Raw genomic sequence first — 27,849 nt, forward strand, 5'->3', positions numbered from 1 at the left:
TACACCTGAATCATCTTGCCACTTTTGAGATTATATTGGTATAATAAGCGATGGTAATAGATGCATTCGACTTCAAGTCATTGATGTTGATCCTAACATGATTGTCGTTGATGTCAAACTGGAAGTCTTGAACCGTGTCAAATTCCATAGTGAAAACATGGTTGGAGAAGTTCCTGACATCACTAGCATTGAACTCTTTCATTGGATTTGAATTCCGATCCTTTGAGCTCATTCGTTGGATTTGGTTCTGAGGTGCTGACTCGAAAGTTCTCCTTTGAGCTCTTTCATTGGAGAGATCATGAAAGCGAGGCTATACCCACCAAGCTTCGGATACTTGGGGACGATGGCAAATGCGAAAGAAGTAGATAAAGAGAAAGCTGTGCCATCAGTGGAGTTTTTGAACCGGAGAGGAGATGGGTAGAAGGCGTGACCCACAAAATGACTCGTCTTGTTTGTTAATTGAAGAATCCCAACGTTCCGAATATGGGCAACTCCATTCAAATTTATGTTGGTACCAACTCCACTAGCTAGATCCACCATAGAAGATCTCGTCAAACTGGGAACAAAACCATGTTCCACAAGAAAATAAAAAATAAAAAACCAGAGAAACCCAAGATGCTTGGCCATTAAAGGAAAAAAAGCAAAAACCTTGAAAGTTGAGATTTGAGATATTGGCGTTGCAGAGTGAAGATGATGTGTGCTATGCACTTGGAAGAACTTTAGAGGAGGACGTTCTACTTCTGAGTTGTGCACTCGCTAGCTACAGCAAAGCGGAGGAGAGTTGAACCGATTTGTTGTTCGGAAGTAAGGAGAGCGGCGTCAGCTTGGACTTTAGTGTCGGAGTCAGATCGACGACCCAAAAAACAGAGAACCGAGTGCCTGATTTTCCCGTCCATAGTCCACTAAGAAAATTACAGACTTGTTCTTTTCAGCTAAAAGTAGCTCAACGGTTCAGTGTTAAACGTGCTTATGGGATTTTTGAGGTTTTCCTCGATGTATCATGCGTATCCAAATCTTTCTACTATATCAATGCAAATATCAAGTGATCACAATACCAATATGTATCCTTTTCTTTATCTTATTGATGCTTTGCTATACCAATATTTTGCATCTTGCCTGCAACTACTAATGACTGTTTCTGTGGTTAAATAAACATCTGATCTATATCTTATAATTTTAGTAACTTGAAGTCGAAGTATTCTTTTAATCATAACACCAGCTAGAATAAGGAAAAATGAAACCCAAAATCTACTTCAGTTTGAGAACTTCGGCTCTTTTTTGATCATTTTCAGAATATGGGTTTTTTTTTATTATTTTTTATAGGAAGAACCTGTATTATTAGTTCAAATTCAAACAACCATAATTATTAGGTTAAGTGTGCTCATCATGCTTGTTTAACTAGTTATTTTTCTATACTTAAAAATAATACTCAGAAGGAGCTGAACTAATGGCCAGTGGGCAGTGGAATTCAATTTACTATTCCCACAGAAGCAAGATAAAGTGCATTACTTAGTTATCAGCGTATAAGAAGATACATATAGGGAACTAAAAAGATGAAAATATGGCCCTTTAACTTGAGTAGTTAGTCCGCACGAAAATAAGGATCAAATCCAAAGAGCTGCACTGTATATACATACAGAGCCGAAACCAGTGCAAGTAAATGTCTCCAGATGTGATTTATTTGATACCCAAAAAAATAAGTTTCATATATAGGGAGTCGTGGAGATCCAAATAAGTACTAAAAAAAATGCAAAAATGCATTTTCAGATTTACTTTCTACATAAACTATCTCATTCTGCCACATTACCTTCTTCAGTAACAGAGGAAACATGAGTTACGCTGATCCAATTCTAAAGTCTAAACGACCAACCCAAGCCATAAGCTATTATTGGCAAATTTGAGATAATCCTGCCCAAGACTATAAAACTGCTTAGACCAGGATAACCAGTTGTCCTGTGCTACTACCCATAGTCCACAGGAAGAATGAGAGTCTTTGTTAAACTCAAAGCAAAAGCAGACTGAATTTCTTGCTTGTTCGAGGAGCTTGGATGACAAAGAGTCAGCTGCCTTGAATTATTGAAGAATTCACTCAAGGACAGATCAAGGAAGTATCCTACGGCGGCGTTTGACTGTCTCCCTCTTCACATACATCTTCTCCATTTCATTCAATGGGCGGCTGGAACCATCAGGTAAGCTGACAAATTTCCAGCCACCTCCACTTCCTCGCTTTCCACGTGGACCTAGTTTCTCAACTTTGAAGTTCCAGCCTTCTGAGGGGCGCCTCCTACTATATTTGTGGCATTTTACCTCACCAGCAACCTGCAAGAATCCATATCATATCAGAATATGGTTTTCCAAGAACATACTAGCATTTTAACTTGGGAGTCTTGAACTTTAAGTAGTAGAGGATATAACATATTGTCATGTGTTCACTTCTAAGTTCTAGTAAGATCGACAGGAAATAAATAAACCAGGAGGGGTAACTACATTTGTTTTACATGTGATTGATTCTTCTTCTGAAACCATGAAGGATGGTATTGTACTCAGAAATCCAAAATGATGCAAAGAGACGCCCCTGTACATTGAGACACTTTACAGGTGAAATACAACTGCACATGTATACCAATCAACTTATATCATCTCTGTTTCTAATGTTGCTACAGTAGTCCGAACCAGTAAGGAGAAGAAGAAAGAGAAGGAGAAGAAAGAACTGTCGAACCTGATAGCTAAACCCTATCAATCGACCTCTTAATAGTGATTAGGCTCTAATTAAATGTACAAGGACTAAACTACCCCTACTTAAGTATGGGACAGAGAACCTCTAATAAGACTGCCACATAAGCTCATAACTTAACCAAGGTGAGTTGACTAATCTACCCTTATTCGGCTAACTCTAACACTCCCCCTCAAGCTGGAGAATATATGTCATATAATCCCAGCTTGTTACATATATAGTTCACTCTCCCTGAGCTTAAGGCTTTTGTAAACAAATCTGCCCATTGATCACCTGAGCCTACATGTTCTGTGCTTATCTCTCCAGTAAGAACCTTCTCCTCACAAAGTAGCAATCAATCTCTATGTGCTTTGTTCTCTCATGAAAAACAGGGTTGGATGAGATATGGAGCGCAACTTGATTGTCACAATACAACTTCATAGGTTTATCCATGTGGAACCCGATTTCTTGTAGGAGATTCCTCAACCACACTAATTCACATGTAGTGTGTGCCATGGCTCTGTACTCGGCTTCAACACTGCTTCTAGCCACAACCATCTGCTTTTTACTCTTCCACATCACAAGATTTCCTCCAAGAAATGTGCAGTAGCCTGTAGTAGATCTTATATCAGACACAGAGCCCGCCCAATCTGCATCTGTGTACCCAACTACTTCAAGTTTTCCTCCTGGTTTATACAATAGCCCACGGCCTGGAGCTCCCTTCAGATATCTTACAATTCTAAGAACTGCATCCCAGTGAGATATACGAGGGTTCTGCATAAATTGGCTCACCACACTGACTGCAAAGGAGATGTCTGGTCTCGTGATAGTCAAATAGTTCACCTTCCCCACTAATCGTCTATACCTTCCAGGATCATCAAATATTTCCCCTGTATCACTGCTCAACTTAACATTTGGTTCCATAGGAGTCTCAGCCGGTTTTGCACCTAACAGTCCTGTTTCGTCCAATAGATCGAGAACATATTTTCTTTGGCACAGGTTTACACCTTGTCTTGATCTAGCAACTTCTATACCCAAGAAATACTTCAATGTCCCAAGGTCTTTTGTTTGAAAATGATTTTGCAGAAAGACCTTTAGTTTGTCGATCCCCAATTTGTCACTGCTAGTTATGACAATATCATCCACATAGACTACTAATAAAATCTTTCCAGCTTCTGAGTCATAGCTAAATACTGAGTGATCAACCTGGCATTGTTTCATTCCAAAATTCTTCACCACTTCACTAAACTTCCCGAACCAAGCACGAGGCGATTGTTTCAACCCATAAATTGCCTTTTTCAGTCTGCACACCTTACCAGCCTCCCTCTGAGCAACAAACCCAGGTGGTTGCTCCATATATAGTCCACTCCATACAACTGTGAATAACCTTTAGCAACAAGTCTGGCTTTCAGACGCTCCACACTACCATCTGGCAAGTATTTAACAGTATACACCCATTTACAACTCACAACATGCTTACCAGGAGGAAGAGTAGTGAGCTCCCACGTGAGTATGCTGAAGAGCAGAGAGTTCCTCCTCCATTGCCTGCCTCCACCCAGGTGAACTAAGAGCCTCTTGGACATTATTAGGTATGGAAATAGATGACAATAGTGAAACAAACTGGCGATGTGAGGCGGAAAGGCGAGATATTGAAACAAAATTGGAAATGGGATGGAGAGTAGAACTACATTTACCTTTCCGTAAGGCAATGGGTAGATCAAGTCCTGAGGGTTCAGCAATAGGAGCAACGACAGGATCCGCGGACAAGGTAGAAGCTGGAGGAGGGGCCGGTGTCGTTCGACGTGTATACACTTGCCGAATTGGTGGTCGTTCAGTAGGGATCTGCACTGGATGAGGTGACGAGTCAACTCCAACAGGAACACCCAGAACGGGATCACTGACAGGAAGAGGAAGAGGAAGTAAAGGTGGAGACGAAGATGCTTCAGTTCCTGAGAAGAAGGGAACAAACTCAAAAAAGGTGACATCAGGACAGACATAGCACTTCCGAGTAATGGGATTGTAACACTTGTACCCTTTTTGAGTCCGAGAGTAGCCAAGAAAGACACTTAATGGAGCGTGCATCCAACTTGTCTATTCCAAGACTCAGATTGTGAACAAAGCACACACAACCAAAGATACGAGGTGTTAATGGAAAGGGAGACAAGGTGGGGAACAAGATAGAGAAGGGAGACCGACCATGAAGAATAAAGGAGGGCATCCGATTAATGAGGAAACACGCAGTAAGTACAACATCACTCCAAAACCGTTTAGGAACACTCATATGATGAAGAATAGACCGAGCCGTTTCAAGGAGATGACGGTTCTTCCGTTCAGCCACCCCATTTTGTTGAGGAGTGGATGCACATGAAGTTTGATGAATGATGCCATGTTGTTCTAAATACTGTTGAAAGAAAGTAAGAAAATATTCATGACCATTATCTGAACGAACTTTGATTGGAACACCAAATTGTGTACGTATTTCAGCATGGAATTTTTGAAAAATGGAAAATAATTCACTCCTTTCTTTCATTAAATAAATCCATGTCATTCTTGAACAATCATCAATAAAAGTGACAAAATACTTGTAACCATTATAAGACTATTTTGATCGGGCCCCAAACATCTGAATGAACCAAAGCAAAAGGACTCAGCATATGACTTTCAACTCTAGGACTGAAGGAAACACGACGATGTTTCCCAAACTAACACGACTCACACTGTAACACAGACAAATGACTCAAAGACGGAACTAGTATCTTGAGTGCCTTGAGAGAAGGATGTCCCAGTCAACAATGCCACTGTAAAGGAGTGAGTGAAGTCTGAAGTGCAACTGACGATCCACCACCGTCAAGATAATACAATCCACCAGCTTCATGCCCCCCACCAATTTTCTTCCCCATCCTAAGATCCTGAAAAACACAAGAGGAAGGGAAAAAAGTAACAGAACAGTTAAGAGTCTTGGTTAATTTACTAACAGACATAAGATTGAATGGAAACTTAGGGACATATAGAACATATGATAAAGAAAGAGAAGCCATGTCAACATTGCCAACACCACATATGGGAGAGGATGAACCATTGGCAAGGGTAACAGTTTGAGATGTGGAAGTTTCAGAGAGAGAAGATAACACACCTGGAGTCCCGGTCATGTGATCAGAGGCTCCAGAGTCAATAATCCAAGGAGAGGTTTTAGATGACAGGCAAGCTATACCTGAGTGGGCAAGAGTAGCAGTAGTGTGCTGTGAAGTGGACTGAAGGAACCACTCATACCCATCACACGGTACACTCACCATCTCCCTTCCGGAAACAGATGTAGATGTGGAAGGAGTTAGGTCTGCCTGTTGATTATCACTGACACCAACCCCACCAGCAACAGCATGATTGGCCCATTTAGAGGGAGGGCGGCCATGGAGATCATAACAGAAATTTACCAAATGTCCTACCCTGCCACGGTGGGTACACTTCCTTGTAGAGCTGCCTTTTTCTTTGCCACGGCCTCCCCCTGAGTCACGACCACAACCACGGCCAAATATGGAACCACCACGACCTCCTCGGGAGGCATGTCCTCCCCCTTTCGTACCACGTCCACCTCCTCTGGCTGTCACAAAAGCTGATCTATCAGACTGTGTGGGATTCTCTGCCTGTCCCAAAGAAATCCTGCGAAGCCGAGCAAACACTTCCTCAAGTGTAGGAAGGGTAGAGCCCCCCAATATTTGGGCCCTAACTGGTTCATACTCTGATTTCAACCCCACTAAGAACCTTGTGACATCTAGTTGTTCCCTCTGTTGTTGCTGAACCTTAACATCTGGAGTGAGAGGATGATAGACATTGAGTTCATTTCTGAGGTTCTTCATACTGGCATAGTACTCTTCTAGGGTTTTATTTCCTTGTTGCAGACCAAAGTACTCCTGATAGAGCTGATATACCCTTGTAGTATTATCTTGCCCAGAATACAGCTTCTTGGCATGTTCCCATATGTCCTTAGTTGTATCTAAGAACATGAAGTTGGCACTTATTTTGGGTTCCATACTGTTCTAAATACAGCTTCTTGCCATGTCATGATTTGAGCATCCTCCTGTTCCCAATCATCAAACCCTGGAGAGTCAGCCGGTGGTTTATCTTCTTTTGAGTCAGTCGGTGGTTTATCTTCTTTCACATGCTTCACTTTTCTCTTTGCCTTGAGAAAAACTTCCACCGACTTGGCCCATGGAACATAGTTCTCACCATTCAGTTTAATTGAGGTCATTTGTACACCTAGATAGTCAGAGGAAACCACCACACTAGGTTTCTGATCACTACAGCCATCTCCCATTGCTGCCATGATACTCTTTCAATGCTGCCTCTAATCTGACTTCTCAATCACCAACTAAGTACTGCTGTCAAGAGTTTGATGTTCCAGAACCTACAGCAGTCCCTAAACACAATGATAGATACACACGCCTTTGTTCTTATCCACACCACTACTGATTTCACAAAAAAAAACACAGACTACACCGACATTAATTCAGCACTTACTAACCACATGCAAGCTCTCTTACAACTACTCAACAGAGTTTGTGCATCACAAGCACCACCACACAGCCATAGCTGTCACACACAATACAGACCTGCTTTAACGCTTTTAAGAGGGCACCACAAGACCAACAAGAACTCAACTAGTACCATTGCATTACACCTTGCACCATTCAGCCACCTACAGTAGCCCCTACACCATTCGGCCACCAGCAGCAGCCCTTACACCATTTGATCACTATAAACACAGCCTGTTCTTGGAATTTTTCCAAGAACCAGGGCAACAACCAACCTAGTTCTCTAGGTTCTGATCAGTCCTCTCAAGTTCTTGAAGATTTTCAACCCACAAATACCAACAGCACAAAGAGAAGAGATAACCAACCTTCGTTTGAGAGCTTCAGCCAACCATTCACTGCCGAAGTTGTTTTCTTAGGAAAGGAGGTTCTGCGCACCAGAAAAAAAAGAAGAGCTGAGATGTTTCAGGCCTGGGACGAACCTTTCTCCATTGACAGCCCAGAGAAGAAAAGGAGAGAACTGAAGCACGAACTGAAACAGGTCACGGACCTGGCTCTGATACCATGTTTCTACTGTTGCTACAGTAGTCCGAACCAGTAAGGAGAAGAAGAAAGAGAAGGAGAAGAAGAAGAAAGAACTGTCGAACCTGATAGCTAAACCCTATCAGTCGACCTCTTAATAGTGATTAGGCTCTAATTAAATGTACAAGGACTAAACTGCCCCTACTTAAGTATGGGACAGAGAACCTCTAATAAGACTGCCACATAAGCTCATAACTTAACCAAGGTGAGTTGATTAATCTACCTTTATTCGGCTAACTCTAACAATCTCTTTATGAGTATACAAAAAGATTATCTAAATAAAAAAAAAGATGTAGTTTCTTAATGTGATTCATGATTTACTGGTACATATGTATTGGGGCCCCATAAGGGAATAGGTTGCTTTGGCCACTGCAGTCCTCAGCTTCTCCCTCAGTCCATAGCAACTATATCCAACCAAACTTGAAGAAAATTGGATAGGCAAGTACCAATCATTTACAACAAGGAAACAGAAACAACGGACCTGCTAAAGTTCACAATAGTCAGGGGACACTAGGCACCAGTGCCATTCCATTAACAACTAGTCTAAAGAGAGTTTGGTCATCCTTTGATCCTTTTTGTCTTTTTACTTTTCCACTCCCAAAACCAACCCAAAGAAGGAAAAAGAAGAAAAGAAAGAAATTAGCAGGATCAATTCCATACAAGGAAGGACTAAAACAATAAATGGAAACACTCTTTCTTTTAAAAATAACCCAATTCAATTCAGCCTTAATCACAACTATTTTGGGTCCTACCATTGTCTTTTTTTTTTTTTGAGTAACTGTAAAATTTTATTAATGATTCAGAATATTTAAATCATTACAAGCATTTACTACACTACCACTTCAAAGCATACAGATTATAAACAGGCCCAAAACAACTGATCATTGAATCCCATGGATTGGTTCCTACCATAGTCTCTATCAAGAGCAATGTTTTCTCTCAAATCGCAAGTCCTTAGATCATTGCATGATTGCATTTTCAGACCATGTTTTTCTTTTTGGTCTTCCCCCCGCTCCTTTAAAGTCTTCTACTTGAACAAGTCACTCTTCAGTGGTGCAGTCATTGGTTGTCTTTCTCTCTCTCTCTCTCTCTCTCTCTCTCTATGAGAAAACAATTCTATAAAAATTGATTCTACCAATCACGGGGTGACATGCAAATGCCATACAAGTAGACAAACAAGAAACTACATATGCCAAGATGTGCTGTGGTCAACTTTGCTTGGGTGTCTTAATCAGGTTTGTTTGGATCCCTCCAAGCCAGATAAGAGGGTTTGGACTCCTAGACCCAATGGAACCTTCACTTGTGCTTCTTTTTTCAAGTCCATCTCTCAACTTTCTACTCACCAACCCTTTCCGTCAAAAGAAATTTGGTGTAGACCAGTCCCCCCAAAAATTATGGCTTTTTGTTGGGAAGTTTTCCATGGGAAAGTAAACACTTTAGACAACCTACAAAAGAGAAGACCTTTTCTCTGTATTTCTCCTAATTGGTGTATCCTCTGTAGAGCTCACGGTGAGGATTGTTACCATCTATTAGTATCTTGTCCCTTTTCTGCAGACCTTTGGGCTTGGCTACTTTCGTTGTTTGGGGGTAGTTGGAATCTACCAACAGAAGTTCACATGTTCTTCAACCATTCTACCTTTTATTGGCCTACAAAAATAGGGAGAATTATGTGGAGATGTGCTCATGCTGCCTTGACTTGGACTCTTTGGGAAGAGAGGAATCTCAGAATTTTTCAAGATAAGGAAAGGAACAACCAAGATTTGAAAGACTGTGTGTTAAACAGGGCAATACATTGGCTGAAGACTTGGAAATCTTTCATCAATTCTCCTTTAATGACATTTGGAGAAATTGGTCAGCAGTAGCAAGGTGTTCATCTTTAAAGGCCAAATCAATTACAAGCTGGTCTCCTCCACCCGAAGGCTCAATTAAGTTGAACTTTGATGGAAGCACCATGGGTAATCCAGGATTATCCAGAGTGGGGGGTGCTTTGAGAAATGAGAAGGGAGAGATTTTGTTGCTCTACTCAGGTCCTTTGGGAATTGGGAATTCCATTAGGGCAGAACTTTTAGCTGTTGTACAAGGGGTCCAATTTGCAAACCAGCTGGGGGTACAACAACTAATAATCGAGGGGGATTCCAAAGTGGTGGTGGGTTGGTTGAAAAATTCTGAAGAGGCTATGTGGCGATACAAGAATGAAATGAAGAAATTTAGTTGGTTGACAAGGAATATGTTGGTCACTGTACAGTGGGTGGGGAGATCAGCAAATACCTTGTCAGATGTGTTAGCTAAGCAAGGGGTAAATAGGGAAGAATTATTTTGGGCTCAGTTTTGATTCTTGTTTTTCTTTCCTAGTTTACTTGTAAGTTTCAAGGAGGGGCTGCAGCTCGCGCCTCTCACTGGGATGATGTATGAACTCACTCTAATTTGCTTCTAAATCAATAAACTTATTATTATTCATCAAAAAAAAAAACGAAGGAGAAAGTACTTTTTCCATTAACTGAAAGAATATTCAATCTAGATGAGCTACTTGAGAACCTAGTAAAGTGATTTGACATTTGATCATTCTTCAACTTGATTAAATATTCAAAAATTTGTGGGGAGTCTGATGCAGAAATGAAGACAGTGGCAACCAGCTTTTATAAAAATCTTTATAAAGAATCCTGGACCTTCAAATCATTTCCTAGGTCCCTTCCCTTCAAACAGCTGAGTGAAGATCAGGCCACCTTCATTGAGAGACCCTTTACGGAGGAGGAAATAAAAGCAGCAATTAATATGTTGGCTGATGATAAATCTCCTGGGCCAGATGGACTTACCAATCTTTTCTACATTAAATGCTGGGATTTTGTGAAGCAAGATATTCTGAATGTTTCCAAGGTTTTTATGATAATGCTTCGTTGCAAAGGAGTCTAAACACTACTTTTATTACCCTTATTCCAAAGATAGAAGGAGCAGTGAATATTAAAGATTTCAGGCCAATCAGCCTTCTGCACAGCTTGTATAAAATCCTAGCCAAAGTCCTTGCCGAGAGAATGAAAGGGGTTTTAGGGAGTGTTATCTCAAACAATCAAAGTGCTTTTGTCCTAGGAAGGCAGATGCTTGATTCAGTTCTTATTGCTAATGAGCTAATTCACTCAAGAAGAAGAGAGGATGTCCCAGGTTTGATTTGCAAACTTGACATTGAGAAGGCTTATGATCATGTCAATTGGAGGGGTGTTGATCTTGTGTTGCAGCATATGAATTTTGGACAGAAATGGAGGAACTGGGCTAAAGTGTGTATTACCTCTCACAAATTTTCAATTTTGCTTAATGGGCACTCTGTAGATTTCTTTGATTGCTCCAAGGGACTTAGACAGGGAGATCCCCTGTCTCCATTACTCTTTATTTGTGTCATGGAGATTCTCACTCTGTTTTTCTAAAAAGGCTGCTGAGTTTGGTGAGTGGGAAGGTTTTGCAATTGCTCCAGAGGGGGAGAAGGTTAACATTCTCCAATTTGCAGATGATACATTGTGTTTTGTGGATGCTTCTCCTTCTCAGGTGGATTTGGTTCTTGGGACTTTAACTTGGTTTGAGGTGACCTCTGGGCTTAAAGTCAATTGGAATAAAAGTCAAATCATTCCAGTGGGTCAAGTATCCAACTTAGTTGAATGTGCAAAGGTACTGGCTTGTCAGATTGAATCCCTTCCAGTAAAATATTTGGGTCTACCTCTGGGGGCGAGTTGTTTGCTTTCTTCAATTTGGGACCCGGTTATTGAAAGAATTTTCCTTGTAAGGCAAGATATCTTTCTTTTGGGGGTAAGGTTACTTTGATAAAGAGCACCCTATCCAATTTACCTACTTATTTCCTCTCTCCATTCCCTATCCCTAATAAAGTAGCTAGAAGGCTTGAAAAGCTTCAAAGGAATTTTCTTTGGAGGGGTTGGGATGAGGAGCAAAGAATCCATCTTGTCAATTGGGACCAAGTTTGTCTCCCTAAGGCTGAAGGTGGTTTAGGCATAAGGAAGTTGAAAAAATTTAATTCTGCCCTTCTTTGTAAGTGGATCTGGAGCTTTGAAGCTGAAAGTGATGCTTGGTGGAGAGCCCTCATAGCTGGTAAATATGGGGTGGAATGGGGCAACTGGAGATCTAGGGATCCTCTTCTTTTTCAGTGTGCCTCTAATCAAGAGGCATCTGTACCTGAGTGTTGTAGCTTGACTGGAGATTCTGTCATTTGGACCCCTTTCTTTAGAAGGAATCTCTTTGACTGGGAGCTTGAAGAGAGAGTGAATATGTTGACTATCCTCTAGAATCAAAAGGTTGATATTCTCTCAGAACACAAGTGGTGCTGGAAGTGGAATCCGGATGGTGTTTTCTCTGTCAAGTCATTGGCTTCTAAGCTTTGCAGAATGGGTGTCACTGATTTCCCATGTTCTCAGGTGTGGAACCCTATTAGCCCATCTAAATCCAACTTTCTGATTTGGACCATGGCTCTGGATAAATGTCTTTCCAGAGCTAACCTCGTGAGACGGGGCATTCAAATTTTGGATCTATCTTGCGGCCTTTGTGGGAGTAATTCTGAATCAACAGACCATCTGTGCATTCACTGCCCGTTTTCTTCTCAGTTGTGGGACTGTTTTCTCAGAGCCATGAACATCAGCTGGACTATGCCAAGATTGGTAAAAGAGCTCCTCTGTTGCTGGAATATCAAAGGTCTTAGAAAGAAAAGGAAATTAGTGTGGAAGACTATTCCTAGTGCCGTCTTGTGGTCCATTTGGGGTGAGAGGAACAGCAGGTTTTTCTGTAACAAGGCTAAGAGTCCAGAAGACTTAATCCAGAAAGCTGTGGGCAAAATAATCTCTTGGGTGTCAGTTTCTGAGGAGTTTAGAAACTTGAATTTATTTGTTGTATTTCGTTCTAACTCCTGGTGGAGTATGTAGTTGCTCTGATCACAGCTTGTATGTGTTGCTTTGAATAAATATTACTTTACCTTTTTCCAAAACAAAAAAGAAATACCTTCCCCATGTTGAAATTCAGAAAACATGGAGTAATATGAGAATTTTAAATTTGACGAAGTACTTAGAGATTTATGGTAAAAGTAAACATGCATTCTTATTATAGCATCTTTAATCTATGCATTTTATACTCATCTTCTTTGAAGTTTGAGCTATGACTATGGAAGAATGGGTATGGACAGCTTACCTTCTTTTTGTTGAAATTCATTCTTTGGACAAATTCTTGGTATAACATCTCATCCTCCTTCATAGATATTTCATAATGAACCTCATCAGGATCTCTGGCAGTGCCATCCCATCCCTCAGGCATGACCTTGAAATCAGGCTTGTAAGGAAGGGAAGCCACGTGGAATTCCCTGTCATGAGAACTGAAAAATCTGCAGGAGAAAAGAGTAAGATACCATGGCAAACACATTTAACTCCCCCCCCCCTCTGACACAAATAATAATGACAGGAAAATGAATCAGAAAATACATAAAAGGAATAAACAAAATGAAGGGTAAATTAGTTAAATCACCCTTGGGAATTTTGATAATGGATGAAACCTCCTCTGGACCTTCTGAAACAACATCCTACTTTCTGCCTTTTGACAGTCAAAGACATGTGTTTCCCATCCTCAATGTTCTGTCCAATTAAGTTATGGAAAGTACAGATATGGTATATAAATTTTTCTGATGGATAGTACAGATTTGGTATATTTCACTTTTTTTTTTGGAGAAAAGTAAGGTAAAATTCTATTCAATAAACACTGAAAACACAGATTACATCCAAGGCCTCAAGTGGTTAATAAGGAATATGAATTTGAGAATACATTGGGTGGGGAAATCAGCTAATGCAATGGATAATTCTTTAGATAATTATCAAAAAATGGCTGATTCTTTAGATAATTATAAGAAAAGACTTGATTCTTTAGATAAGCAAGGGGTGAATAGAGATCAACTGTATTGGGCTCGGTTGTAATCTGTTTCATCAGTAATCTGCAATGTTTTAATTACTATAATGGGAGAGGTCACATCTTGTGCATCTTCAAGGGTTTCTTGTACTGTTTGAGCCTTTTGATATTAATAAATTATTCATTTATCAGAAAAATTAAATTTTCATGGACTCATAGGTCAGCAAATACCTTGGTAGATGCACTATTAAAACATTCAAAACAAGGAGTCAAATAGGAAACAGCTATTTTGAGGACTGTTGCGAAGGAACCATGATTCCTAGAGAGTGGGATACTTGGCAATTGCCAGCCTATCAAGGGGATGCTTTGGCCTGTTTCTACATAACCATTCTTTCATCCATATCAATATAACTTGCATATTGTTATCCATAAAAAACAAACAAACAAAAAACAAAGGACCTTCAGAGAGCAATACTGTCCACCCTATTAACACTGACAAGTCTCCTTCCACCTAATTTCATTCTAATTACAAGTCTCTTCTTATCTGATCGATAATAATGACAAGTCTCTTCATGAACCATGATTAAGTTCCATGTCTTTCCATAAACCATGGTTTTGAATGACAGAAGAGGAGACCAATTTGTTTCCATTTCTGTTAGTAAGACATGTGTCAAAAAATTATGGATGAAGAGTTCAAAGTACAAAAGTTATTTGTTCTGTTCATGAATTTCAAGTTTCAGAACTATAATTGCCAAGGAAGGGTGTTATGTCAGACCATCAACCAGCTTTCTACTTTATTGACAACAAAGTAATGGCTAATCTAACATCCAAACAACAAGGATAGATGCTCATGAGCTCATGAGTCATGCCCATGCATGCAAGGGTTCCCTCTAGTTCAACTACAACTTCAACACACCTTGGTTATACATCAATTTGATTTTTATTTTAGTTTTTCTATTTTATGAGTATAAAATGAGCAAAAGTTCTGCTGAACCCTGTCACTATTGAAGTTTGATTTCCACTGAAATTTTTGTGTGACACTCATCAAATTGAGGGGTGGAAGATTAATATGTAGAAACAAGGGGAAGACTTCTTCAGTCCTGGGACTGAACCCCACCTTCACCCCACCCCACCAAAAAATAAAAAAATAAAAAACAAGAAGTTTGCCTAGAAAGGAAAAGAAATACCTCATGATACTATTTATAGTCACTAAGATCTGGTGCAGCACACGAATAATGATCTGGAATTAGAATTAAGCATTTAATGAGAAAACACAAATCCAGTCTACATGGTAAACCTGAATTCCAAATCATAGTCGTATTTAACAAGTCCGTTCTTATAACTTAAACCTTGGAATAGATTTTTTTATAAGCATCAATAAGTGATTTCAAGAGATAATTAACACAAAATACACCCAAAGAAATCAAACAAAAACATACTAGAGCTCAAGTTGCCAAAGCTCCAACAAACTAGACCAAGGACCAACTAAAATACCCTCTTACCCCTGAGCTTAAATAGTCCAGCCACCTCCTTCAAAACCAAACATAGGCAAGCAACATCCCTCTCTTAATCCTCCCCCTTGAAACCTTCCTCCTGTCCATCATCTTCTTCATTCCAAACCTTTCCTCCTCCCCCAATTACGACTTTTTTTCAACCTCTCTTCTCTCTTTTTCCTATCAAACTCCTCAAAGGCTTTCCTAGCAAACCCCTCACCACCCCCAAAAAATAAACCAAGCTTCTTGCCAACCTCTACATCTCTTTTGCCAATTTTCTCAATAGGTAAAGTTCCTGTCCTTCTTTCCTTTTTTTTCAGAATTTGGAACCACCACATCTTCAATAGGAATGAACCCTACTACATCTTTCTCAATTTCTTGCTGAAAGTCCCTCATCTGAGACTCATATCTGACATGAACCTGAGACTCAACCCCACCTTCATTATCAAGAGTCAGCGCAACTTTCTTCATGCCTTTTCTCTTGTACACCTTGAAATTTTTTCTAGGTCCCACCCCCACAACCCAAGCTTAAGATGACAGAAAATTCTAGTGATATGAACAATTTAGGGATTTCTTAAACTCCGAGATTTCTTAGTAGCCACTGCCATTGCAGCATCCAAAACCTTTTCTTCGGTCTTCCTCCTTCATCCCAGATCCATCCCTAATGTTCCAATCACCACATCATCAAAAGGAAGTTGATCCTCATCTGAGCTCTTGATCTAGTGAAAGTCCCTGAAACCCACAGTATCAACCAACCTCCCCTCTTCCCCTTCTTCAAACACTATTCTGATTTCACCATCAAATAATCCCTCCCACAACTACTTTTCCCCCCTTCCTCAGCCCATGCTTCACTTCTTCAAAGCCCTCACCTATATAAATTAAAAGCATCTCATTAGAATCACAATCACATTCCTGGCTTGAGTTAACTTCATCCCCCTTTCTTTTCCTCCACTTCTAAGGCCAATGCAAGGTCACCCACCTCTCGGTTGCAGAGATCTGAAGTTCAATCTGCAGCTAAGCCACATCAAGAACTCTCAAACTCAACATTCTCCATAACAGCATTCAAACCATTCTTTTTTTCCTTTTAATCGTACTTGGAAATCGCCCAAACCCAGCTTTCTGCCTTCCCTCTTCGCTTCTTACCCAAAATCCTACTTGGAAATCATGCTTGTAGTTTGTTAGGATTAGAGATGGGTAAGATGGAAATTGAATAAATGAATGTTTTCATTTGCTTGAGAAGGAAACAGGAAAGAGCAAGGTTACTTTCTATTCCAAGCAACATTTGTATATGAGAAAATTGGACTTAAAAGGAAATTTTGAGTAACTAGATTTGAGGACATTTCAGTAAAAAAGCTTATTTCCATTTTATTTGTCCAGAAAAAAACCAGACAAGGGAGGATGTTTTCAGAAAGATAGCATGGGTGGGATTTGATTAGACTTGCAAATAGAAAATAAAAATTGTATGGAAAAGAGAAAAGAAGAAGAAGAGAAGGATGAGAGAAAGAGAAGAGAAGCCAAAGAATTATGCTGGACGCCCCATGAATTTTATACTTAATAAAAATTTCCCTTGCAAGGGCGGTTACTGTCAAAACAAATAAAAATAACTAACTACAACTCAAAACACTTTTAAAACAAATGGGTTGTGATCCTAACCTAGCTAACTAAATCCTCAACACTCCCCCTCAAGTTGAGAGTAAATATCACACATTCCCAACTTGGTTAGGTCATGTTCAAGCTTGTTCTTTGAAACTCCCTTGGTGAAGACATCAGCCAGCTGTGAAATAGAAGAAACATATGATAGGCAAACTTCTCCTACTGTTAACCTCTCTCTTATGAAGTGTCTATCAACCTCAATATGCTTTATCCTATCATGCTGAAATCAGATTATGGGCAATTTTGATTGCATCTTGATTATCACAATACAACATCACAAGCTCGTTAACAACAACCCTAATCTCAATCAACAAGGACCGTGGGCCATAGTTCTGTGCTCTACTTCTATACTTGACTTAGCCACAACTAATTGCTTTTTACTTTTCCATGAGACCATGTTGCCTCCTACAAATGTGCAAACTCCAGATGTAGACCTCCTGTCATCCAGGCACCCTACCCAGTCTTGTATCTATATAGGCTTCTAACTTCAAGTGCCCATGATCAGCAAACAATATTCCTCTACCAGGATGTTTCTTCAGATATGCAAGAATTCTACCAATGGTCGCCCAATGTTGAACCCGAGGAGAATGCATATAGTGGCTCACAACACTAGCAACATAGGAGATATCTGGATGGGTCATACACAAGTATTGCAGACGGCCCACCAACCTCTGATAACCTTCCTACATCCTTCACCAACTTACTATCTAATGCATTAATCCTATAGTTTTCATCAATAGGAGTATCAGTTGGTTTCACTCCAAGCTTCCCAATTTCTTGTAGCAAGTCCAACATATACTTCCTCTAGGAGATGAATATCCCACGTCAATGCCCAAAAAATACTTCAACTCACCTAAATCCTTGATTTCAAATTCCTCCTGTAATGACTTCTTCAAGGCATCAATCTCAATCAAATCATTCCATATAACCACAATATCATCAACACATACAATCAACATTGATACAAGTGATCCTCTCCTCTTTATAAAGAGTATGATTTGACTGAGCTTGAAAGAATGTCGACAATGCTTTCCAAATTGACAACTTTCACACTCCAGACTAGACGACTTAATAGATTTAAATAATTTTGGAAACAAAAAACACAATGGACCAAAGGATAAATGACCTAACCAATTATGCCAAAAGCATAATCTAACTCACCGACTCTGACCCATCACTCCTACTACTGACATGATGACTCTGGTAACTTGGAAGTGTATCAAGAAGGTAGACTCCATTCACCTCACGACCACTCCCAACCGTCCTCCTCGACTTCAAATCCTATAAAACACAATGACCAAGAAGGAAAGTCATTGAACAATTCAAATTTTTAGTCAAACTGCTCACAGATAAAATATTAGTATGTAGTCTGGGAACATGTAAACAAAAGATAAGGTAATGATAACAAACACCCTAACCAATCCCTTGCCAACAATGGGAACATGGAAACCACATGTTGTAGAACAGATTGGTTATATGCTCAAATGCTCCTGAGTCTATAATCCAGGGAGGTCCTCCTCACTTGAGATGGATGCCTAATTTGTAATGGCATATGAACTACCTCTATAACCAAAGGAAGTGGTGTGGCCAACCCTTGAACTTCCTACATTTTGTTGTCCACTTGATGAAAAATTGGAACTAGCAGAATCCTTTTGACTTATAAGTTGCCCATATTTCTCCAATTCAGCCATGATTGCAGCTGCTACAATGGACTCCAAGGAAGCTACAGTGGATGATCTTGGTGAGTCCCCAATCACTGTCATATTAGCATTTCCCTTCTTGTTTCTTACTCAAGCTGGTACAAGGTGTGGGTAGAGTTTCTGGCATGTGTCTTTGGTATGCTTAGGTTTCTTGCAATAGTCACACGCCAAGTCCCTCTTATCTTCCTAGTTAATCTAATTAATCCTCCTATATTCAGTGGATTTAGGTTTGATGGTGCTCACCATAGTTGATTGCTCAATCCCATATTGTCTCATCATTACATTCCTTTTGCTCTTCTCTCCAAATACAAAAGCATATGCTTGAGAAAGACTCACACTTTCTCTAGAAAGAATGTATTGTCTTACAATATCAAACTCAAGGTTAAGTCCAACAAGGAACTCAAAAACCCTATTCTTCTCCACCAACTTCTGATAATTGGTTGCATCCTTAGTACTCTCCAAACAACAATTGTAAGTGATCTATCTCCTGGCAAAGGGTTTTCAAAGTAGAGAAGTACATAGCAAGTAGTTTATCTCCTTGCCTTGTATTAATTACCTAGTTCCTCAACTAGTAGGCTCTAGCCACATTTTGTTTTTGTGAATGTGTCTAAGTTACTCCATCCCAAATTTCCTCAACATTATTAGCCCATAAAAAATTTTTACTAATATGAGATAACATAAAACTACACAGCCAAAGACATCACCATGTAATTTTCCTACACCCATCGAGAAGAGTTTATATCAAGTTTCTTCTCCTCTCCAATAATATATCCTAGTTTTCCACATCCACCAATAGCCATCTTGGCTGATTGTGCCCATTCTAGATAGTTAGTACCATCTAATTTAACCACATTAATAATCCCACATAAAAAAGGATCACTAGTACCTCCCACACCCAAACCTAGGCCACTAGTCAATTTCTGTTCACACAATAGCCCTCCACATTAATTCAATCAGCTTAAAACAACAGTAAAAGGCAAAAAAATACCTTCTGGATCAGACCGATCTCCCCAAAATAAACAAATAACTCTTCCAGAAATAGAAAACCTTACCCGAAGAGAATTCTCCCTTCCCGAGAACTAAGAGAAACAAGAGAACAAGGTGTCGATCTCACCAAAAGATCAACAACCAGCCAGAAATTGGATCACCCACCATAGGAAGCCAAAAGAAGCCTAGAAAAACCCAATCGCCCAACTCCATGGAAACAAACAAGGAGTCCACTCTGACTAAAACTCTTCCTTTCACTCCAGTTCTTCCTGATTTTGATGCCAAATCATAGATCACCTTCCCAATGACTGAATCCCATCAAAAAAATCCAAAAACTGGGAATTCCTTGATCAACCGATCAGCCCTTTACTCCTTCATGCATTCGGCTGACCTATGGCTGCATGAACCAGCTTCAAGAAATGACTAATATGCTCTAATACCAAGTAGAAAATAAAAATTGTATGGAAAAGAGAAAAGATTTGTGAGAGAAGAAGAAGAGAATGATGAGAAAAAAGAGAAGCCAAAGAATTGTGTTGGCTGCCCTCTCCCATTGAATTTTATACTTAAGAAAAATAGCATGTACAGTGCCTAATATGCCCTTGATAGGGCGGCTGCTTTCAAAACAGAGAAAATAATTAACTACAACTCAAAACACTTCTAAAACAAATGGGCTGTGGTCCCAACCTAGCTAACTAATAAAATTAAACAAATAAAAGGCAGTAAATCGTCTATAGGTATCTGTTTGTATGAATTTGAATTCAAATTCAATTTGATTAAAGCAATCCAATTCTGATTTGTTTATAATTTGAGCAATACGACATTTAGGAATATATGGCTATATGTTTATATCTACATACATATTAGTAAAGTTGGTTTTAATGTCAGTGTTTACCAGAGAGTCATAGATTCGAGTCTCATAAAAGTTATTTTAAGGTCATTTCATTTGTGATGTGCATTACCAAGGTCATTTTTAGTTCATTTTGTTAATAATATATGATATTTTGATCCATCCTAGAATGGTATTCAATATCTCAATTCGATCAGAACCCAATCTGAATATCTGAAGACGGAATATTGATGAATCAAAGAGGAGGTTTGAGTAGTTTATACTACAACAACATGGAATAAAACTTCCACATATATAACCTCAACTACAGGCTATTAGCATTGAAATGATAAGCCTTGAGTCTCTAAAGAAAGAGCTGGTGAGTTATATTTCTTAATACAGACATCCTTTATATTTATGATAAGTGTTGAGTGGGCCGACTTGTGTTTAGTTTATTTCCTTTTAAATTAAGATGTTGTTGGGCCTTGGGCCCATTAGTCTTTATTTTTTAAAGAGTTGTAATTACTTAGGTTGAGTTGCCGCCCTACTTAGGGCATCTTTGTAATATCTCATACTTAAGTTAATTATAAATAGAATGAGGGGCTGGCGGCTAGGGTTAAGTCAATCTATCCTAGTCGACCTTCTTCTCTTTTCTTCCCTTTCCTTTGTCTCTTGCTGAAATCCCCAACTTTCTACTCTTCCTTTCACAAGAAGCTTGGCCGAAATCAGCACATAAGGTTTTCTACTTGGTATCAGAGCGGGTTGAAGGTTCTTGAAGAGATTTGTTCCTGCAGCCCTAGATCGGCCGACTGCATGGAGATTTAAGAGGCTGATCGAAGCTTTCAGGTAAGCCCAGTTTTTGGATTTTCTTGGTGGATCTGTATGCCCTATAGCTGGTCTAGGATTTCTCATCAGAATCAGGAAAAACTGGAGAAAGGGGAAGAGTCCTGATTTTGTTGGACTCTTCAATTTTGACCTAGGTAGTGGCGCCCTATTTTTTTAGGGTTCCTTTGGGTTTTTTGTAAGGGGCGATTCAAGTTCCATGTGGTTTGGAGGCCTCTAGAGAGGGCGGTTGCTTCTTCTCTCTCTTCTCCCCATCCCACCGAAAAGGAATCTTTCATGGGAAGAAAGTCCAGGACACCAAAGGAGTGTCGTTGGTTCCAGAAGGTATTTTGTTTATTCTTGTTGCATTTTTTAGCTGTTTTTTGTACCTATTTGAGACACATGGAGGGACACAGAGTTGAATATAAGCCCGAGAATGAAATGGGACCAGTGGGAGGAGGTGCTGGAGACCCCTTCGGAGCCGGAACCATTACTACAGTTAGGTTGGATGGTACAAATTACTTGGAATGGTCCCAATCTGCAAAGATGGCCATTGGGGCTCGTGGAAAATTGGGGTATATTACTGGTGAAGAGGTAAAACCCGAAACTGGCAACTCCCGGTGGGTGCAAGAAAATTATATGGTAGTGACATGGTTGTGTAATTCTATGTTGCCACATATAAGTAAAAACCTTTTATGGGCAAACACTGCTAAGAAGATATGGGATGGGGTGGCAGAGACCTATTCTCAGAAGGAGAATGTTGCTAGGGCTTATCAACTAAGAAATCAGATTATTGCTACTAGGCAGGGAGATAGATCTGTTGCAGCTTATTTTTCAGTCCTTAAGACCCTGTGGCAGGAGATTGATCATCTAGAGACCTTTGCTTGGGAAACCACCAAGGATGCAGCTACCTATCAAAGACACTTAGAGAAGTATAGGGTGTTTGAATTCCTTGCTGGCCTTAACCCTGAGTATGACATTGCACGACAACATCTTCTTTCCAGGGACAGTGTCACTCTCTCCCAAGCATATGCATTTGTGTCAGGGGAGGAGTGCAGGAGGGATGTAATGATGAAAAATCTCATGACTGATCAGTCTGCTATGGTAAGTGCTATGAAACCTAAACAGAATGGCAATGAGAACAAGAAGGAAGACAAAAGGGACTTAGTCTGTGACTACTGTAAGAAACCGAAGCATACAAGAGATACTTGCTGAAAGCTTCACCCACATCTTGTGCCAACCAGATTGAAGAATAAGAAAGGAAATGCACATATGGCAGTTACTGGTGACACTCCGGCCCCTCCTACTACAGCTACCTTGGAGTCTGTTGCAGCTGCTGCAGTAAGGGCCGAGCTTGAGAGGTTTGGGTTACTTCTGAATCAGAGGGATACAGCTAGTTCCAATTCATCCGCAACCGGACAACAAGGTACAGGTAGCATAGGTGGAACTCACTCTACCTCCCTTGCCCACACAGGTAGTCCACAAGTCACTGCAAACTATGTTTCTGCTTCAGGTAAGGAGAGATCTCCTTGGATTATAGACTCTGGAGCCTCAGAGCACATGACCCATTGCTCCACCATTTTCTCCTCTTACCAGCTCAATTCTGGCAGAGATAGGGTCTCTACAGCTGATGGATCCCATGTTCCTATTGCTGGGAAGGGATCTGTCAAGATTAATGATTCCATTTGTTTACCCTCTGTCCTCCATGTTCCTAGATTGAGCACCAACTTGTTATCTGTTAGTAGTTTGACTAAGAATCTGAACTGCTCAGTAATTTTTTCTCCTGGACATTGTATTTTGCAGGATCTGGATTCAAAGAGGACGATTGGGAGTGGTCGTGAAGTGAATGGAATCTACCTCCTGGATACTCTTCCAATTCACCAAAGTCATCATGTTTGCAAGGGCAGTGAGTCAAAACTTGTGGATCAGATTATACTTTGGCATAATCGTCTGGGCCATTTGTCTTTTTCTTCTTTAAGTTCTTTGTTTCCAAAACTGTTTGAGTCTGTGAGTCTGTCAAGGTTGAAGTGTGAAGGTTGTGAACTTGGAAAGCATTGTAGACACTCTTTTAAAACAAGTAATAAAAGATGTTCTTCTCTTTTTGATGTTATTCATTCAGATGTGTGGGGCCCTTATCATGTTCCCTCTATGGGCGGCTATCGCTATTTTCTCCTATTTGTGGATGATTTCTCCCGATATTCCTGGATTTACTTGATGAAATCACGTGATGAGGTACCATCCTTGGTGAGACAATTCCATCAGATGGTATTAACACAGTTTGGAACTAGAATCAAGATGTTCAGATCTGACAATGCTAGGGAATATTTTGAGAGACATCTTGCCTCATATCTGTTGGAGTATGGTGTTGTCCATCAGAGTAGTTGTTCCTACAGTCCACAGCAGAATGGTGTTGCAGAGAGAAAGAACAGACACATTGTTGAGACGGCAAGAAGCATGATGATCACAGCGACAGTTCCGGTTCGTTTTTGGGGTGATGTTGTTCTCACGGCAGTATATCTGATTAACAGGATGCCTTCTCGTATACTTGGATTCAGCACTCCATTCAGCCTTCTTTTTCCTCAGGGGGAGATGTTTCATATTCCTCTAAGGGTGTTTGGGTGTGTTTGCTTTGCACATATTCTTGGTCCTTACCGTTCGAAGCTTGATCCCAAGGCAAAAAAATGTGTCTTCCTTGGATATGCAGAGAATCAGAAAGGGTACCGCTGCTATGATCCAGTCTCTGGGAACCGGTTTATTACTATGGACATCACTTTTTTGGAATCTATATACTTCTTCTCAAGGAATCCTTCTCAGGGGGAGTGTTTTGGGGAAGTAAGTCAGCAGTCTATCCCTCTCCCAGTTCCAGTTCCTGTGCCTACTACTGTGCTTGACAACCATTCGATGTCACCTACCTTGCCCCCCCCCTTTGCGTTCCGTCTCACAGTATTACTCACGGCAAAGACTTCATAAGGAGGTTGATTCCACTACAGCAGAACTCACACCACTTCCTGTCGATCCCTTGGAGACTCCAGATTCGCCTGATACAGATCCAGGTATTCCTCTTGATCCCTCTACTATTTCAGTTCCCATTGGTCCCACTAACACTGTTACAGATAACCTTGATCTCCCTATTGCTCTTAGAAAAGGGAAGAGGAAGTGCACTGCTCATTGCATATCACAATACTTATCCTACAGTGGACTTTCTCCTTCCTACCGTGCTTTTCTCTCTTCTCTTGATTCCGTGTCTATACCCAAGGGTGTTAGTGAGGCTCTCTCCAAACCTGAGTGGAAGGCAGCTATGCAAGAAGAGATGGAGGCTTTGATTAAGAATCAGACATGGGAGATTGTGGACCTACCAGAAGGCAAGGAGACAGTTGGATGCAAATGGGTTTACACAGTAAAGTATAAGGCAGATGGAAGCATAAAGGGGTACAAGGCAAGACTTGTTGCAAAAGGATACACACAGACCTATGGCATAGATTATCTAGAGACTTTTGCACCAGTTGCAAAGATGACCTCTATTCGGATACTCCTTTCTCTTGCTGCCTCTTACTCTTGGCCCTTGTTTCAACTGGATGTGAAGAATGCTTTCCTAAATGAGGATTTGCAAGAAGAGGTGTATATGGATCTTCCACCTGGTTTTTATGATAATGCTAAAGAGGGAAAGGTATGCAAGCTGAAGAAGTCACTATATGGCTTGAAACAATCCCCTAGAGCATGGTTCGACAGATTCAGAAAGGCCTTGATTGTTTTTGGCTACACTCAAACTCAATCTGATCACACCTTGTTTGTGAAGCGCAGGAGATCCTTGGTGTCAATCCTAATTGTTTATGTGGATGATATTGTTGTCACTGGGAATGATCTGAGTGAGATTGATAGTCTGAAGAGGAACCTGCATAAGGAATTTGAGATTAAGGACCTTGGAGAACTGAGATACTTCTTAGGCATTGAAGTTGCAAGATCGAAACATGGAATTTTTATCTCTCAAAGGAAGTATGTCTTGGACCTTCTCCAAGAAACAGGGAAACTTGGAACAAAGGCAACTAGCACCCCCATTGATCAGAACCACAGAATCAGTGCATCAGAAGGTGAACCAGTAAAGGACCTTGGGAGGTACCAAAGACTTGTGGGTCGGCTACTATACTTGTGCATGACAAGACTGGACATCTCCTATGTAGTAAGTGTAGTGAGCCAATACATGCATGCTCCACGAGACCAGCACTGGAAGGCAGTTGATAGGATCCTTGCTTATCTGAAGGGACATCTAGGCAGAGGCATATTGTTTACTGATCATGGACAGCTCAAGCTAGAGACCTATACAGATGCGGACTGGGCAAGATGCCTCGATGACAGAAGATCAACTTCAGGAGTGTGCACCCTAGTTGGGGGCAACCTAGTCTCATGGAAGAGTAAAAAACAAACAGTTGTGGCAAGATCAAGTGCAGAAGCCGAATATAGGGCCATGGCACATGGAGTTTCAGAACTTCTCTGGATCCGTTCTCTATTGGAAGAAATCGGTGTTCAGGCAGAAGAACCTATGATGCTATACTGCGATAACCAGGCAGCAATTAATATTGCTCATAATCCAGTCCAGCATGACCAAACTAAGCACATTGAAGTAGATAGACATTTTATCAGAGAAAGGGTAACTTCTGGAGAAGTTTGTCTTCCATACATTTCTTTTGATCTGCAGCTTGCTGATGTCCTCACAAAAGGCATTGCAAAGAATAAGCTGGAGCATGATCTACACAAGTTGGGGATGCATGACATCTACTCCCAACTTGAGGGGGAGTGTTGAGTGGGCCGACTTGTGTTTAGTTTATTTCCTTTTAAATTAAGATGTTGTTGGGCCTTGGGCCCATTAGTCTTTATTTTTTAAAGAGTTGTAATTACTTAGGTTGAGTTGCCGCCCTACTTAGGGCATCTTTGTAATATCTCATACTTAAGTTAATTATAAATAGAATGAGGGGCTGGCTAGCTAGGGTTAAGTCAATCTATCCTAGTCGACCTTCTTCTCTTTTCTTCCCTTTCCTTTGTCTCTTGCTGAAATCCCCAACTTTCTACTCTTCCTTTCACAAGAAGCTTGGCCGAAATCAGCACATAAGGTTTACTATAAGAATCAATAGCAGTTAAGTAATGTGGCCACAGTAAAAAGAACAAAAATGCAAAATGTAGGACAATAATGAAAATTACTGCCAATGTAGAGAAATGCTTTTATGTTCAAATACAGTAGCCAATAGTTGCAATAGGCATGTCCATATGAGAGAGAAAGAGGGGGGATTGCAATATAAATCTTAGCAAGACTTGTATATTTCTAATCATATGTACAAATTCACCATACAGGTCCACAAAATAGCATGCATAATTGATCCAAATCTATTCAGCACCGTGTGCATAACTTCTATGAACATAACAGGGATGCATCCTCAAAATAAATATAGAAAAAACATATAGAGAATTACATATAAATATGTCAATGTGAATACAAATAAATGTCCTAAAGTTAGTTACGTAGCCATCTGACAAGAAATGCAGATCAAACCAATAAGCAAAAACGTTGTAAACACCCACCAAAGCAACCATTCTCACGGAATTAATTCTAACAGGAGATAATGTCAATGAAGGAAAAATTGCAAGTGTTTTTTAAGCTTACTCTGGACAAGTATCAAGCAGTAACTCAACAGAATCATCCAATGGGTGGCCTAACTTCTTCTCCTCTTCCTCTTCGAGTTCCTTCAACCACAGAATGGCATGTACCCTCTGCCGCATAATCCGGTAATCCTTGGCCAATTTCTCGACCGTATACACTTCGGGATTCTCTTTATGTAGGCGATACATTTCCGCCTTTTCCGAGTCCTTCAGATACGAACCCCTAGCTCCGGGTTCTCTCACCTGCTTCAGCAAAACGCTTATCTCCTTCATCCTCTCTCTCCAACCGTCCACGAACTCCTTGCTCCTCCTGTTCTCCTTCTCCAACTCCGCCACTTCATCACTTAAATCCGATTCCGGAACTGTCGAAGTAAAGGAAGGTGCCCCGTCGCCGGATCCGGGAGATACCTGACGACCCACTGCCTCACCATCGAAATGTTCCTTGGTCAGTCCGGTAGACCACGATGAAACAGTGTCCCAACCGAGACCAGAGGAGTTCCCGCCAGGTTCTTTCCCAGAAGACGAAGACGATCCCCCAATGCTCTCCCATCCTTTCTCCCAAACATCCTCATTTCCGCCACCGCTTCCAGATTTTGTAGAGAAACCTCTTGAACTTGATCCTCCCAACAATGTGATTAGGGATGCTTTATGCCACCTTCCGATGATCGTCGACTCTGATATCGAGAGTCGAGCGAGGAGGCGATGCAGATTTTGCATCTTTTTCTTCCTGTTCAATCCGATCTTCCTTTTCTCCTTAAACCAGGGTATCCGCCGTGGTTGTAATCAGGCGGGAGATCGAACTCCGAAGTTGCAGTCCGTTGCTCTGTGAAGATGGACGAGTAGATAATGAGTCGACTCGTTAGACTCGTCAGTCGTTATCAACGTCAACCCAAGCTCGGTCCAACGGTCCAACCCAGTCATTTCAAGCTGGGCTTGGGCCTCACGTTACTTAATGGCTGAAGTTGAAGTTGGATTGATTGTCATGCCCTTAAATTCTTTTATTATTTAATTATTTTAT

At 40.6% G+C, this 27,849-nt stretch overlaps 1 protein-coding gene across 2 annotated transcripts; it reads right to left on the minus strand.

The window, feature by feature from the left end:
• On the minus strand, positions 1-27,849 carry LOC104612184 (protein GAMETE CELL DEFECTIVE 1, mitochondrial-like). 2 transcript variants are annotated; one of them, XM_088887195.1, is made up of 3 exons: positions 26,836-27,787; positions 12,997-13,186; positions 1-902 (listed from the first exon to the last, which is right to left on the minus strand). In XM_088887195.1, the coding sequence occupies exons 1-3, from the start codon at positions 27,546-27,548 to the stop codon at positions 735-737; spliced, it is 1,071 nt and encodes a 356-aa protein (XP_088743321.1). In that variant the 5' UTR covers positions 27,549-27,787; the 3' UTR covers positions 1-734. The 2 variants fall into 2 exon arrangements, with proteins under 2 accessions (XP_088743321.1, XP_010277825.1); XM_010279523.3 differs by lacking the exon at positions 1-902 and adding an exon at positions 1,654-2,319 and having other exon boundaries at positions 26,836-27,849.

The sequence above is a fragment of the Nelumbo nucifera genome, chromosome 1, assembly GCF_055504915.1.
Source record: "Nelumbo nucifera cultivar China Antique chromosome 1, China Antique-T2T, whole genome shotgun sequence".
In the NCBI taxonomy this organism is placed as follows: Eukaryota; Viridiplantae; Streptophyta; class Magnoliopsida; order Proteales; family Nelumbonaceae; genus Nelumbo; species Nelumbo nucifera.